The sequence below is a fragment of the Nerophis ophidion genome, linkage group LG28 (genome assembly GCF_033978795.1).
Source record: "Nerophis ophidion isolate RoL-2023_Sa linkage group LG28, RoL_Noph_v1.0, whole genome shotgun sequence".
NCBI classification, from domain to species: Eukaryota; Metazoa; Chordata; class Actinopteri; order Syngnathiformes; family Syngnathidae; genus Nerophis; species Nerophis ophidion.
In genome coordinates this window covers 27,802,294-27,819,216 of record NC_084638.1, presented here as the reverse complement: position 1 = coordinate 27,819,216, position 16,923 = coordinate 27,802,294, and the positions used below count along the sequence as shown (strand labels likewise).

Here is a 16,923-nt window from a genome sequence, read left to right as displayed (position 1 = left end):
AACTACAGCTCACAGGCCATCTTTTCCTTGCAGTGTTTCTATGTTCCCAGGTGCCAGAAGGACAGCGCTCAAATGCACGCCATGATCGTGAACATCTCCGAGCGCCTGAAGGCCAACCAGCAGGTCCCGTGCTACTACGACCCCAGCGAGCAGCAGGAGACGGTTCTCCTGACTCGGCTCTACGATCACAGCGTCGTCTTCCACTCGCTGATGTGGCCCTCGTGTATGTTTGTGGGAGGGGTCCTCATAATCGTCATGGTCAAGCTCACACAGTACCTCTCCAGGCTGTGCGAAGAAATCGTCAAGATCAAGAGATGACAAAAGCCAGCAGACGTGAACCAACGGACCATTCTGCGGATTGTTGCATTCGACTAAGGCATTTGGGGACTCTGACTCTCTCAAGCTAAAGTACCGAGTGAACGTTCCCAAGGAGGAAACTTGGACTTTAAGTACCAGTATAATGGAGAAACAAGTTTCCACTATATTGAAACTATTATTTTCAGGATTTATGACATCAAAAGACTTCAAAAGTTTGCAAGTAAACAGATATGGTCAAAATAGTATGAATCTCACCGAGATTCCCAGCCGTTTTAAGAGATAACCAGGAAGCCAGTCATATGATCCGTGACACATAGTTGCCAACCATCCCGATTTTCCTGGGAGACTCCCAAATTTCAGTCCGAAAATCTCCCGGGGCAACCATTCTCCCGATTTCCACCCGGACAACAATATTGGGGTCGTGCCTTAAAGGGGAACATTATCACCAGACCTATGCAAGCGTCAATATATACCTTGATGGTGCAGAAAAAAGACCATGTATTTTTTCAACCGATTTCCGAACTCTAAATGGGTGAATTTTGGCAAATTAAACGCCTTTCTGTTTATCGGTCTTTTAGCGTCACCGAGGTAACACACCCGCCATATTCATTTTCACATTACAAACACCGGGTCTCAGCTCTGTAATTTTCCGTTTTTTCGACTATTTTTTGGAACCTTGGAGACATCATGCCTCGTCGGTGTGTTGTCGGAGGGTGTAACAACACTAACAGGGAGGGATTCAAGTTTCACCACTGGCAAGAAATCTGCCGCCAGACCCCCGTTGAATTTGCCAGCGTGTCTTCACATTTGACCGGCGATGCTAAGACAGACATAGCACAGAGATGTATGGATAACCTGCAGATGCATTTGCAACGATAAAGTCAACGAAATCACAAAGGTGAGTTTTGTTGATGTTGTTGACTTATGTGCTAATCAGACATATTTGGTCGCAGCGTGCCTGCCAGCTAATCGATGCTAACATGCTATGCTAATCGATGCTAACATGCTATTTACGCTAGCTGTATGTACATTTGAAACTAGATACCCACATTTAATACGAAACAAACACTTACCAATCGACAGATTTAAGTTGCTCCAGTGTCACAAGATGCGAAAGTCCTGATCGTTTGGTCCGCACATTTTACCGGCGATGCTAATAAGGCAGCCATGCTATGGGCCACTTCATTAGGTACACCCACGCTATGGCCGAATATCGTCAATAGCTATTCGCTCAATAGCTTCAATTTCTTCTTCAATTTCGTTTTCGCTATCTGCCTCCATACTCCGACCATCTGTTTCAATACATGCGTAATCTGTTGAATCGCTTAAACCGCTGAAATCCGAGTCTGAATCCGAGCTAATGTCGCTATATCTTACTGTGGTAACCGCCATGTTGTTTGTATTGGCAGCCCTGTATGACGTCACAGGGAAATGGATAGTGGTTTCGAAGATAGCGAAAATAAGGCACTTTAAAACTTTATTTAGGGATATTCCGGGACCGGTAAAATTTTGAAAAAAACTTCAAAAAATACAACAAGCCACTGGGAACTGATTTTTATTGTTTTTAACCCTTTTGATATTGTGATAATGTTCCCCTTTAAAGGCACTTCCTTTAGCGTCCTCTACAACCTGTCGTCACATCCGCTTTTCCTCCATACAACAGCGTGTTGGTCCAGTCACATACTATATGCAGCTTTTACAAGCACACAAGTGAATGCGAGGAGTACTTGGTCAACAGCCATACAGGTCACACTGACGATGGCCGTATAAACAACTTCAACACTGTCACAAATATGCGCCACACTGTGAACCCACAATCAAACAAGAATGACAAACACATATCGGGAGAATAGTCGCACCGTAACGTAACATAATATAACATAACATAACATAACATAACATAAACACAACAGAACAAATACCCAGAACCCCTTGCAGCATTCCCCATCTCCCGAAATTGGCGTTCTCAAGGTTGGCAAGTATGGACGGGACGCTCACATAATCCCGTTTGGATGAAGAGTCCATCACAATCCTCGCGAAGGGTTAAAAAAAAAGTTGCCACAACGAGCGTCTATTTGTGAGTTTTTCACTATCTCAGGGGATGTCAAAATGGATCGACCTTTCGGTCCATGGGCGCATTGTTTGTAATACCAAGTGAGCGATGCATAAATTATAATTTAGAACTAACTTTCAGCAAGTTTGAGACGAAGCAGTGTGTCAACAATAGCAGCATAAGCATTAGCTCACTGCTATCAGTCCATCCTTCCATCCATTTTCTACCGCTTGTCCCTTTTGGAGTCACGGGGGCGCTGGTGCCTATCTCAGCTACAATCGGGCAGAAGGCGCTGTACACCCCGGACAAGTGCGCTGCTAAAATAGGCTGTCTGCGTTAGCACTTATAATATCAATATCACTCATATTTGGTTAATTTTCTGGTCCATCCATTTTCTGCCGATTCTCCCTCTCGGGGTCGCATCACAACATGTAAATGGAACATTGTTGGTGGTTTCTGGAGGTTTTTAGAGGGTTTTATGGGCGCAATCGAGGACTTCTCCATCTCTTGACTCCATTGTTAGCTATTTATTTACAATTTACAATTTATCGTCTTACTTAAAGGGGAACATTATCACCAGACCTATGTAAACGTCAATCTATACCTTGATGGTGCAGAAAAAAGATCATATATTTTTTCAACCGATTTCCAAACTCTGAATGGTTGAATTTTGGCGAATTAAACGCCTTTCTGTTTATCGCGCTGCAAGCGATGACGTCAGAATGTGACGTCACCGAGGTAACACACCCGCCCTTTTCATTTTCAACACATTACAAACACCTGGTCTCAGCTCTGTTATTTTCCGTCTTTTTGACTATTTTTTGGAACCTTGGAGACATCATGCCTCGTCGGTGTGTTGTCGGAGGGTGTAACAACACTAGCAGGGAGGGATTCAAGTTGCCCCACTGGCAAGAAATCTGCCGCCAGACCCCCATTGAATGTACCAGAGTGTCTTCACATTTGACCAGCGATTCTAAGACAGACATGACACAGAGATGTATGGATAACCTGCAAATGCATTTGCAACGATATTCAACGAAATCCAAAGGTGAATTTTGTTGATGTTGACTGCCAGGTAATCGATGCTAACATGCTACGCTAATCGATGCTAACATGCTATTTACCGGCGGTGCTAAAGCAGACATGGCACAGAGATGTATGGATAACCTGCAGATGCATTTGCAATGATAAAGTCAACGAAATCACAAAGGTGAGTTTTGTTGATGTTGACTTATGTGCTAATCAGACAAATTTGGTCGCGGCGTGACAGCCAGCTAATCGATGTTAACATGCTATTTACCGGCGGTGCTAAAGCAGACATGGCACAGAGATGTATGGATAACCTGCAGATGCATTTGCAACTATATTACGTTTCCTTCCACCCACATTTAATGTGAAAAAAACACTTTCCAATCGAAGGATTTAAGTTGCTCCAGTGTCACGAGATGCGAAAGTCCCGATCGTTTGGTCCGCACATTTTACCGGCGATGCTAACGCAGCTATTTGGCCATGCTATGGCTATGAATAGCGTCAATAGCTATTCGCTCGATAGCTTTAGTTTCTTCTTCAATATTTTCATACTCCAACCATCCGTTTCAATACATGCGTAATCTGTTGACTCGCTTAAGTCGCTGAAATCCGAGTTTGAATCCGAGCTAATGTCGCTATATCTTGCTGTGGTATTCGCCATTGTTTGTTTACATTGGCAGCACTGTATGATGTCACAGGAAAATGGATAGTGGTTTCGAAGATAGCGAAAATAAGGCACTTTAAAGCTTTATTTAGGGATATTCCGGGACCGGTAAAATTTTGAAAAAAAATTCAAAAAATACAACAAGTCACTGGGAACTGATTTTTATTTTTTTTTAACCCTTTTGAAATTGGGATAATGTTCCCCTTTAAGGATTGTGAATGATAAACAGCACATCTGTTTCCACTGTTTGCGTATTCCCAGTATGACTGGTTTGATAATATGGAATATTGAAAATGGCCGGCTGAATTTGTGGCATTTTGTGGCGTTTTCACATACTTTGTGGATTGTAAACACAATTGGATATGGTTTAATGGTTACAATGAAACACAAAAAAAGCATGTAAAGTCAACTTGTTTTTCCATTATTCTGCTATTTTAACTGGTTCGAACATTGGGTCATAATTTGTCTCAAATTGGATTGTTTGGGGGGACTGTTTACACTTTTTCTGCTTGTAATGTGAATTATTTTTCTTTCTTTTTACTCTGATTTAACCAGGAAAAGTCCCATTGAGATTAAAATATAGAGGCCTGAACTCACAATGCCACGTATGATGTATGTATCAATTACAATGCCAAGCTTCTGTATGATCGATACATATAGATTGAAGCAAGAATGCAGAGAAATGTTCATTATTTTGATATCATTGACTGAAAGATACAGTATGCTCATAAATATTCCAGTGACCAAAACACAAACAGAAGGTCTACAGTCTTCATAAGGGAACACAAGGAACATAATTTTTTCCTATCAAACGTTCCACTATTTGAAATAATATGCTTTGTCTGTTAGAAATCAATTCATTTTTTGAGGCATTATTATGTGCAACGTATTAGTTTTAGGTCTCAGGAGTTTTAGTCAGTGCTCAACACAACTTTGAGATCTTTAGGGATTTCTAAAGTTCTCATTAAAATTAAAGGACATTGTGAACAATCACCGAGAGATGTAAGAGTTTGTGAAGGAATCGAGTCGTTTTTTAAGTGAATAATGAGAACCGATTCCCACTTGTGAGCCGTTTTTAATACACATGCTCATATAGTGTCGACAATTGCCCACTCGACTAAAAAATTAGACATACTTAAAGGACATTTTGCTTTTTGAAATGAAAAATATAAAAATATTAACATTATTTCAATTGTATTTATTTTTGTTCAGATTCACTTTTTTGTTTCATTGTTCTGATGTGTAATAGTTCAAGCATGCACACCAAAGGGAGATCCCTTCAATTTTGTTCTCCCATTTCTATCAACTCCTAATTTTTATTCGAGTTGTACTTATACTTTTTTTTTATCCATTAAATTAATTTATTGTTTTTTATTATTAGTGTATTTTTTATGTCTTGTTAAAATGATCTGGTCATTTTAACAAGACATTAAAAAAAAGGTAAATTAAACGAGTGATGTCATTGCCAAAGCATGGAAATATGGCACTGCCTTATGGAAAGTTTACAATCTAAAAAAAAAAAAAAAAAAAAAAAAAATCATATTCAATATTTCATAATGAATTCCCCAATACAGTAACATTTGTGTAAATTTGAATAATTCTGGCCCACATATTATCTTATAAATGATACTAGTAATTGTTTCCTAGTTAAACAACAAAAAATGAAAAAAAATTTGTAATAAATATATTTTTTACTATATATTTTAATGTTGTATATATAATTTATTTTTTACAATATGTAAATCAATATATACATCCATCCATCCATCTTCTTCCGCTTATCCGAGGTCTGGTCGCGGGGGCAGCAGCCTAAGCAGGGAAGCCAGACTTCCCTCCCCCCATCCACTTCGTCCAGCTCTTCCCGGGGGATCCCGAGGCGTTCCCAGGCCAGCCGGGCGACATAGTCTTCCCAACGTGTCCCTGTGGCCTCCTACCGGTTGGACGTGCCCTAAACTCCTCCTTAGGGAGGCGTTCGGGTGGCATCCTGACCAGATGCCCGAACCACCTCATCTGGCTCCTCTCGATGTGAAGGTGCAGCGGCTTTACTTTGAGTTCCTCCCGGATGGCAGAGCTTCTCACCCTATCTCTAAGGGAGAGCCCCGCCACACGGCGGAGGAAACTCATTTCGGCCGCTTGTACCCGTGATCTTATCCTTTCGGTCATGACCCAAAGCTCATGACCATAGGTGAGGATGGGGAACATAGATTGACCGGTAAATTGAGAGCTTTGCCTTCCGGCTCAGCTCCTTCTTCACCACAACGGATCGGTACAACGTCCGCATTTTTGATGACGCCGCACCGATCCGCCTGTCGATCTCACGATCCACTCTTACCCCACTTGTGAACAAGACTCCAAGGTACTTGAACTCCTCCACTTGGGGCAGGGTCTCCTCCCCAACCCGGAGATGGCATTCCACCCTTTTCCGGGCGAGAACCATGGACTCGGACTTGGAGGTGCTGATTCTCATTCCGGTCGCTTCACACTCGGCTGCGAACCAATCCAGTGAGAGCTGAAGATCTGGCCAGATGAAGCCATCAGTACCACATCATCTGCAAAAAGCAGAGACGTAATCCCGCCGCCACCAAACCAGAACCCCTCAACGCCTTGACTGCGCCGAGAAATTCTGTCCAAAAAAGTTATAAACAGAATCGGTGACAAAGGACAGCCTTGGTGGAGTCCAACCCTCACTGGAAATGTGTCCGACTTACTGCCGACAATGGTGCCAGCAGGTGTATGGACGCTGTAGCCAGAAGTCGTGGATGCATTGCATTGTGGGTAGGTGTGGTGTTGCGTTTGTGGTGTGTTGCAGGGCATATGTTCTCCAGAAGTGTGTTTGTCATAGTTTAATATGGGTTCACAGAGTGTGGCGCGTATTGGTAGGAGTGTTGAAGTTGTTTTATATCACAACCATTAGTGTGATCTGTATGGCTGTGGAACAAGACCCCTGGTTTACACACAGTAAAAGCAAAAATAAACTCCGCCGTTGTTATAAAATGACGGTAGGGAACGGGTCGCTCGTGACGTTACAAATTTGTCCCGGCGGTAAAAGAAAGCATGTGCAGGCGCATACTAAACGCCCGACAGCTATTCAAGGAAATACGGTATATTATTGTGTTGCATCCCCTGTCATCCTAGTAACTCCCCTCCCTCCCAGAGAGGAGTTGTACAGTTTGGTATATACATAAACACACACACACATATATGCGACCACCATCTTCGTTTGCAGCAGGTCTTTCGATGATGCCACCATCAGCTCCAGCATCATCATCGCCCCGGTGACGTCCAGCTTGCCTGCCGCACAAACGGTTTTCAGGTGCCCGCATGCGCCCAGACGGTGGCCGTTTCATTGACGCCCTCCACGCTATCAGCAACTCAGCCCAGGACCCGGGCTTGGACGCTCACCTGGTCACTAATGAGAGAGCTGCCTCACCACGCAACACGTGACAGTTACATTGGTTCTACTTGCTTCTTGCTCTTTTTGGCGGTTAGTCTTTTCCTAAGCCTTTGCCGTATCTTCCAATGCCATCGGCATGTTTTGTATTCTTGACCCGGAAAAGGGTGGAATGCCATCTCCGGGTTGGGGAGGAGACCCTGCCCCAAGTGGACGAGTTCAAGTACCTAGGAGTCTTGTTCACGAGTGAGGGAAGAATGGATCGTGAGATCGACAGGCGGATCGGTGCGGCGTCTTCAGTAATGCGGACGTTGTACCGATCCGTTGTGGTGAAGAAGGAGCTGAGCCGGAAGGCAAAGCTCTCAATTTACCGGTCGATCTACGTTCCCATCCTCATCTATGGTCATGAGCTTTGGGTCATGACCGAAAGGATAAGATCACGGGTACAAGCGGCCCAAATGAGTTTCCTCCGCCGTGTGGCGGGGCTCTCCCTTAGAGATAGGGTGAGAAGCTCTGCCATCCGGGAGGAACTCAAACTAAAGCCGCTGCTCCTCCACATCGAGAGGAGCCAGATGAGGTGGTTCGGGCATCTGGTCAGGATGCCACCCGAACGCCTCCCTAGGGAGGTGTTTAGGGCACGTCCAACCGGTAGGAGGCCACGGGGAAGACCCAGGACACGTTGGGAAGACTATGTCTCCCGGCTGGCCTGGGAACGCCTCGGGATCCCCCGGGAAGAGCTAGACTAAGTGGCTGGGGAAAGGGAAGTTTGGGTTTCCCTGCTTAGGTTGTTGCCCCCGCGACCCGACCTCGGATAAGCGGAAGAAGATGGATGGATGGATGGATGGATGGACTGATTTATTGGAATAAATCACATTATTACCCCTACCCTGCTTCCAGACGCCCATCTGCATCTTGGGGAAACGACCACCGCATAAACATGTGACTCCGACGTGACAGTACCTTGCTGAATATAGGGGTTTGGGTATAGATGTAGTAATACTATAGTAATTAGGGGGTAAGATTTGATCATTTATGCTTCTTCCGTTTCCTTTTTTGGATATGTATGTTTACAAACTTTTTTACTTGTGTTGTGAATTGTATTATTCAAACATGACTAAAATGTATCATTCAAAGAAGAGAAAAGAAAATCTAATATAATTAAAATTAGCGTAGGATTTGAGGGTTATAGGGTCATGTGACTTCCTTCACTCGCTCTGAGTGCTGGGGGCAAGACAGAGAGTAAACCAGAGTGAGAGAATTTTTTTTTTTTTTTCCCAATTGCTCCCGTTCCTTCCAAAGTTTCTCTTCTACCAATTGGGTTGTTGTGGTTTGTACAGGCCTTTGAGGCATTTGGTATTAAGGGCAGAGAGAGAGAGAGAGAGAGAGAGAGAGAGAGACAGAGAGAAAGAGAGAGAGAGAGAGAGAGAGAGAGTGAGAGGGAGAGGGTAAGAGAGCGAGCGAGCGGGAGAGCTAGAGGGAGTAAGAGACCAAGAGACAAAGCAACAGAGAGAGACAGGGGGGGGGGGGGGTAGGGGGGGGGGAGAGAAAGATAGAGGAGAAGAGGAAGAGAGAGAACAAGAGACAGAGAGTGACAGAGAGAGGGGAAGAAGGGGGAGAGAGAAAGAGAGGGAGAGAGCCGGAGAGATAGAGTGAGAAAGAGAGATAGAGTGAGAAAGAGAGATAGAGTGAGAGAGAGAGAGAGCGGGGGGAGGGAGAGAGGGAAAGAGAGAGAGAGCGAGCGGGTGAGACAGAGAGAGAAAGAGAGAGGAAGAGGGAGAGGAAGAGAGAGAGACAGAGAGAGCGTAAGAGATAGGGAGAGATAGAGAGAGTGAGGGAGCGAGAGACAGTGAGGGAGCGGGTGAGCGAGAGAGAGAAGGAGAGAGGAAGAGGGAGAGAGGAAGCGGGAGAGGGATAAAGTGAGAAAGAGAGAGAGTGAGAGAGAGAGCGTAAGAGATAGGGAGAGAGAGAGAAGGAGAGAGGAAGAGGGAGAGAGAGGGTAAGAGAGCGAGCGAGCGGGAGACCTAGAGGGAGTAAGAGACTGAGAGACAAAGCGACAGAGAGAGACAGAGGGGGGGAGAGAGAGAAAGATAGAGGAGAAGAGGAAGAGAGAGAACCAGAGACAGAGAGTGACAGAGAGAGGGAAATAGGGGGAGTGAGAGAGAGGGAGAGAGCGAGAGAGACAGAGTGAAAAAGAGAGAGAAACAGAAAAAGAGAGAGAGGGTAAGAGAGAGAGAGAGAGAGGGGGTGGGAAGAGGGGGAGAGAGAGAAAGAGAGAGAAGAGGGAGAGAGAGAGAGCAAGACAGAGAGTGACAGAGAGAGGGGAGGAAGGGGGAGAGAGAAAGAGAGGGAGAGAGCCGGAGAGATAGAGTGAGAAAGAGAGATAGAGTGAGAAAGAGGGATAGAGTGAGAGAGAGAGAGGGGAGGGAGAGAGGGAAAGAGAGAGAGAGCGAGCAGGCGAGACAGAGAGAGAAAGAGAGAGGAAGAGGGAGAGGAAGAGAGAGAGAGAGAGAGAGAGGGGGGAGGGAGAGAGGGAAAGAGAGAGAGAGAGAGCGGTCGAGACAGAGAGAGAAAGAGAGAGGAAGAGGGAGAGGAAGAGAGAGAGAGAGACAGCGTAAGAGATAGGGAGAGATAGAGAAAGTGAGAGAGAGAGCGTAAGAGATAGGGAGAGAGAGAGAAGGAGAGAGGAAGAGGGAGAGAGAGAGGGATGGAGTGAGAAAGACTGTGAGAAAGAGAGAGAGAGAGAGAGAAAGAGAGAGATAGTGGGAGATAGAGAGAGAGAGTAAGAGAGAGCCATAGATGAAGTAAGAGGGAGGGAGAGGGTAAGAAAGCGAGAGAGAGCAGGAGAGATAGAGGGAGAAAGAGAGACAGAGAGAGACAGAGGGACGACAGAGAGAGAGGGACAGATAGAGAGAGAGAGAGAGAGAGAGAGAGAGAGAGAGAGAGAGAGAGAGAGAGAGGGAGAGGGTAAGAGAGCGAGCGTGCGGGAGAGCTAGAGGGAGTAAGAGACCGAGAGATAAAGCGACAGAGAGAGACGGGGGGGGGAGTGAGAGAGAGGGAGAGACAGAGTGAAAAAGAGAGAGAAACAGAAAAAGAGAGAGAGAGAGGGTAAGAGAGAGAGAGACAGGGAGTGGGAAGAGGGGGAGAGAGAGAAAGAGAGAGAAGAGGGAGAGAGAGAGCGAGACAGAGAGTGACAGAGAGAGGGGAAGAAGGGGGAGAGAGAAAGAGAGGGAGAGAGCCAGAGAGATAGAGTGAGAAAGAGAGATAGAGTGAGAAAGAGGGATAGAGTGAGAGAAAGAGGGGGGGAGGGAGAGAGGGAAAGAGCGAGAGAGCAAGCGGGAGAGACAGAGAGAGAAAGAGAGAGGAAGAGGGAGAGGAAGAGAGAGAGAGAGAGAGCGTAAGAGATAGGGAGGGATAGAGAGAGTGAGGGAACGAGAGACAGTGAGGGAGCGGGTGAGCGAGAGAGAGAAGGAGAGAAGAAGAGGGAGAGAGGAAGCGGGAGAGGGATAAAGTGAGAAAGAGACAGAGTGAGAGAGAGAGCGTAAGAGATAGGGAGAGAGAGAGAAGGAGAGAGGAAGAGGGAGAGAGAGGGGGGATGGAGTGAGAAAGACTGTGAGAAAGAAAGAGAGAGAGAGAGAGAGAGAGAGAGAGAGAGAGAGAGAGAGCCATAGATGAAGTAAGAGAGAGGGAGAGGGTAAGAAAGCGAGAGAGAGCAGGAGAGATAGAGGGAGAAAGAGAGACAGAGAGAGACAGAGGGACGACAGAGAGAGGGACAGATAGAGAGAGAGAGAGGGAGTGGGAGAGCTAGAGAGAGGAGGAGAGGGATAGAGTGAGAAAGAGAGATAGAGTGAAAAAGCGAGAGCAAGACAGATAGAGCGATAGAGAGAGAGGGAGAGAATTGATTGATTGATTGATTGATTGATACTTTTATTAGTAGATTGCACAGTTCAGTACATATTCCGTACAATTGACCACTAAATGGTAACACCCCAATAAGTTTTTCAACTTGCTTAAGTCGGGGTCCACGTTAATCAATTCATGGTACAAATATATACTATCAACATAATACAGTCATCACACAAGTTAATCATCATAGTATGTACATTGAATTATTTACATTATTTACAATCCGGGGGGTGGGATGAGGAGATTTGGTTGATATCAGAACTTCAGTCATCAACAATTGCATCAACAGAGAAATGTGGACATTGAAACAGTGTAGGTCTTATTTAGTAGGATATGTACAGCCAGCAGAGAACATAGTGAGTTCAGATAGCATAAGAACAAGTATATACATTAGAAGTACTTATGAGTTGTTTATAATCCGGGGAGATGGGATGTGAATGGAGGAGGGTATTAGTAAAGTGTTAAAGTTGCCTGGAGGTGTTGTTTTAGAGCGGTTTTGAAGGAATATAGAGATGCACTTAGTTTTATACCTGTTGGGAGTGCATTCCACATTGATGTGGCAGAGAAAGAGAATGAGTTAATCAATCAATCAATCAATGTTTATTTATATAGCCCCAAATCACAAATGTCTCAAAGGACTGCACAAATCATTACGACTACAACATCCTCGGAAGAACCCACAAAAGGGCAAGGAAAACTCACACCCAGTGGACAGGGAGAATTCACATCCAGTGGGACACCAGTGACAATGATGACTATGAGAAACCTTGGAGAGGACCTCAGATGTGGGCAACCCCCCCCCTCTAGGAGACTAAAAGCAATGGATGTCGAGCGGGTCTAACATGATACTGTGAAAGTTCAATCCATAGTGGCTCCAAAACAGCCGCGAGAGTTCAGTTCAAAGCGGATCCAAGACAGCAGCGAGAGTCCCGTCCACAGGAGACCTTCTCAAGCGGAGGCGGATCAGCAGCGTAGAGATGTCCCTAACCGATACAGGCGAGCGGTCCATCCTGGGTCCCGACGAGCGGTCCATCCTGGGTCTCGACTCTGGACAGCCAGTACTTCATCCATGGTCATCGGACCGGACCCCCTCCACAAGGGAGGGGGGGACATAGGAGAAAGAAAAGAAGCGGCAGATCAACTGGTCGAAAAAGGAGGTCTATTTAAAGGCTAGAGTATACAAATGAGTTTTAAGGTGAGACTTAAATGCTTCTACTGAGGTAGCATCTCAAACTGTTACCGGGAGGGCATTCCAGAGTACTGGAGCCCGAACGGAAAACGCTCTATAGCCCGCAGACTTTTTTTGGGCTCTAGGAATCACTAATAAGCCGGAGTCTTTTGAACGCAGATTTCTTACCGGGACATATGGTACAATACAATCGGCAAGATAGGCTGGAGCTAGACCGTGTAGTATTTTATACGTAATTAGTAAAACCTTAAAGTCACATCTTAAGTGCACAGGAAGCCAGTGCAGGTGAGCCAGTACAGGCGTAATGTGATCAAACTTTCTTGTTCTTGTCAAAAGTCTAGCAGCCGCATTTTGCACCAACTGTAATCTTTTAATGCTAGACATGGGGAGACCCGAAAATAATAAGTTACAGTAATCCAGACGAGACGTAACAAACGCATGGATAATGATCTCGGCGTCTTTAGTGGACAAAATGGAGCGAATTTTAGCGATATTACGGAGATGAAAGAATGCCGTTTTAGTAACGCTTTTAATGTGTGACTCAAAGGAGAGAGTTGGGTCAAAAATAATACCCAGATTTTTTACAGTCACCTTGTTTTATTATTTGGTTGTCAAATGTTAAAGTTGTATTATTAAATAGAGGTCGGTGTCTAGCAGGACCGATAATCAGCGTTTCCGTTTTTTTGGCGTTAAGTTGCAAAAAGTTAGCGGACATCCATTGTTTAATTTCATTAAGACACGCTTCCAACTGACTACAGTCCGGCGTGTTAAGACCTTTGTTAGATCGGAAACTGGGTTTAACGTGGTTTGTGGAGCTCCCCCTGGTGTTGTGGTTATGGCGGTTATTTACGTTAAGGAAGTAATTTGACATGTACTTCGGTATCAAGGAGGTTTAGTAGATTTTATAGACTATGCTCAGTGCAAGTTGTTTTACTCTGTCCTCCACCCTGAGCCAGCCCACTTTGGAGAAGTGGGTTGGAGTGAGGTGCGATCTGGGCTGGAGGTCTAAAAGTAACCGGACTAGCTTATTCTGGGATGTTTGGGGTCTAGATTTGAGGGTTTTGGAGGTGCTGGGGTACCAGTAGGTGCAAGCGTAATCGAAGAAGGGTTGAATGAGAGTTCCCGCTAGAATCCTCAAGGTGCTTTTGTTGACCAGAGAGGAGATTCTGTAGAGCAGGGGCGCTCACACTTTTTCTGCAGGCGAGCTACTTTTCAATTGACCAAGTCGAGGAGATCTACCTCATTCCTATTTATAATTTATATTTATTTATTTATGAAAGAGACATTTTTGTTAACAAGTTAATGGTGTTTAATGATAATACAAGCATGTTTAACACACATAGATTCCTTTCTTTCATGAAGACAAGGATATAAGATTAGATTAGATTAGATTAGATAGTACTTTATTTATTCCGTCAGAAGAGTTCCTTCAGGAAAATTACAATTTTCAGTACAATCCCATTCAAGATCAGACAAACATTAAAGGGAGACAGAACAGGATCGCTGACGGGTCTGCCGGCTTCCAGCGCCCCTTACAAAAAAGATGACATACAGGTAAACGGGGGGGTATGGCAGAAAAGAATAGAAGATTAAAATAAAATTAAAAACAAAAATCGGTCTTAGCCTGGGCCCTGGAGTGGGGATGCAGACTGAGGCCAAGGGAAAAAAAACAAAAAAACAACAACTCATAGCCATAGAACACATCCCTCTTCCATGCGTGTAAGAGGGAAACATCAAACATCAAAGAACACCGAGGACATTAAAGACATTAAAGCAGCAGATACAACCAGACACTTCTACATACAGCTATGAATAAAAAGTAAAATAAACCTATACACTGTGGTGGTCTTTGCGGTGTTCCACGCCATTGTCCGCTGGGGTGGAGGGAGCATGGCCAGAGACAGAAGCAGACCCAACAAAGCAACCAAGACAGCCGACTCCACTCTCGGCCAATGTCCAGTCCGCATGGATGAGCGAGGATACGTCCAAGGACACTGAGGTGTCCGACTCACCCAGCCAAGACACCGCGAAGCCTCTCCGTCCCAGCGCTCAGTGCTAGCTCCACAGCCCTGTCCCCTCATACGCATCTCCTCCAGTCCCTCCAAACAGACTCCGGTGTAGCAGAGACCCAGCAGCTGGTATCCATGGCCAAAAGGCTCCCGGGAGGCAGATCCAAAAGTCCACAAAAAAAGCACCACAGAGGTCACGAAAGTGCCACCCCTTGTCACACAGTCCCAAAGGGTCCCGGACCAAAATGCAAAAAAATATAATAACACATGAAAACAAGAGGGAAACACAAAAGGATGACACAAGAGCACAGAGCTCCTGCCAACAGCAGCCACTACAGCAGCGCCATCTTGGAAAAAAAAAAAAAAAAAGTTGGTGTATTACCTGATTCTGATGACTTGCATTGATTGGAATTAGACAGTGGTGCTGATAACTTCCGCATTTTCAAATGGAGGAAAAAGAAACTCCTCCTTTCTGTCCAATACCACATGAAAGTGGTTGGATTTGGCATATCATTTGTCCAACTTGCATACTCGTTTTTAAACACTTTGTTATGAGAGTAGCATATGTGTGTGTGGCCCTTTAATGTCTGGCAGCAGGTGAGTGACGTCAGTGAGAGTGCGGGTGGGCAAGCAAGTGAGAAAGCGGTCGCTGAGGGCGGGGGAGAAATACATTGACATCAAACTCCGTAGCTTGCTAGCTTGTGCACGCTAGCTTTCTGAGACTCTTATTTTGTTAGCACAGGCAGGATGAAACAGGTCTTTTATGGTGAAGACAGGAACTGTGCAGTCGGTCTTTAGAGTTTTGACAGTAGGTACGGAGTCTCTAGAAATAAAATGTGTTTCTCTGCGTCCGCCCTGTTAGTGATTTTTTTCTACAATATGAGCTTGCAGCAGCCAGCGTCATCTCACAAGATCCTCGGGTGCCGAGAATGTCAAACAACTGACGAAAATGAAGTCTTGGTATGATTGATGATTGCTCATTTTTATGTCTATTTTTTAATGCCTGGCTTGAGATCGACTGACACACCCTCCGAGATCGACCAGTCGATCGCGATCGACGTAATGCCCACCCCAGCTGTAGAGGAATCTCGTTCTGTGGTTGACCTTTTTGATCACCTTGGTTGCCATTTTATCAGAGGAAAGATTAGCCTCTAGAATGGAACCTAGGTAGGTGATCTCATCCTTCCTGGTGATGACAATGTCACCCACTTTTATAGTGAAGTCACTGACCTTCTTAAGTTTGATATGGGACCCAAATAGGATGGATTCCGTTTTACCTAAGTGTATGGATAGCTTGTTGTCAGGGAGCCAGGTGCAAATATTGAGGAGTTCAGCACTGAGGATTTGTTCCACCTGTGACTTGTACTTGCCGGATACCAGCAGGGCCGAGTCATCCGCAAACAGGAACAATTCACAGTCGCATGCTGATATTAGGAACAGTAAAGGTCCTAGTATACTGCCTTGGGGGACTCCACAGCTTACTGAGAGGGGAGGGGACATGGTGCCGTTCACCTCTACCACCTGTTTCCTCCCCTCCAAGTAAGATTGCATCCAGCTCCATGAGGTTTCGTCGAATCCGATTGCTCGGAGCTTATCCAACAGTATAGCGTGGTTAACGGTGTCAAAGGCCTTCTGAATGTCCAGCATGACCATGCAAGAAGGAGCAAGAGGGGGGATTGAGAGAGAGAGAGATACAGAGATAGAGAGAGAGAGACAGAGAGAGAGAAGAGAGAGGGGGTGAGCGTAGGAGAGCGAGCAAGAGAGTGGGAGAGATAGAGTGAGAAAGAGCTAGAGACCGTAAGAGAGCAAGAGAAAGAGAGAGAGAGGGAGTAGGAGAGACAGAAAGAAGGAGAGAGGAAGTGGGAGGGAGAGGGGGAGAGAGAGAGAGAGAGAGAATGTCTTCATTCAGTCATAGTCACTTGTCCATTATTTCATTGCCAACTTCCTCATTGTTTCTAAGTCACATCAACACTCGCTAAAATGTTTTGTCTTCCAGGAAGCAAAATGGCAGCACTAAAAAAAAAAAAGAAGAGTGAAACAACAGCAGGATGAACTGATATTTTAAAAGGAGTAACGTCAGTGTGAGTAAGAGTTAGACTATAACATGATGAAAGGTGCAGCCATTAGAGAGTGAAATATGTACTAGCCTGTTATTACTTTTTAAACAAACAGCTTTATTTGAATATTTTAACATAAGGGTGTGTCTTGTCAGCAACCAAATGACAAGACTTTCGTTGCTTACTTACTACTGAGTTGTCTAGTATGTTCACTATTTTATTTAAGGACAACATTGTTCCATCCATCCATCCATCCATCATCTTCCGCTTATCCGAGGTCGGGTCGCGGGGGCAGCAGCCTAAGCAGGGA

The 16,923-nt window shown here is 45.1% G+C and overlaps 2 protein-coding genes across 6 annotated transcripts in view; both read left to right on the top strand.

The window, feature by feature from the left end:
* Window positions 1-5,337, top strand: part of LOC133545097 (calcium-activated potassium channel subunit beta-2-like) — a 31,754-nt gene extending 26,417 nt beyond the window's left edge. For both annotated transcript variants that reach the window (XM_061890441.1, XM_061890442.1), the window contains exon 6: window positions 34-5,337. In XM_061890441.1, the coding sequence (XP_061746425.1) occupies window positions 34-318 (285 nt within the window). In that variant the 3' untranslated portion in view covers window positions 319-5,337. The remainder of the gene's footprint in view (window positions 1-33) is intronic.
* The window catches only part of LOC133545263 (BMP/retinoic acid-inducible neural-specific protein 3-like), a 1,164,151-nt gene that overhangs the window by 411,855 nt on the left and 735,373 nt on the right, over window positions 1-16,923 (top strand). The window lies entirely within an intron of this gene.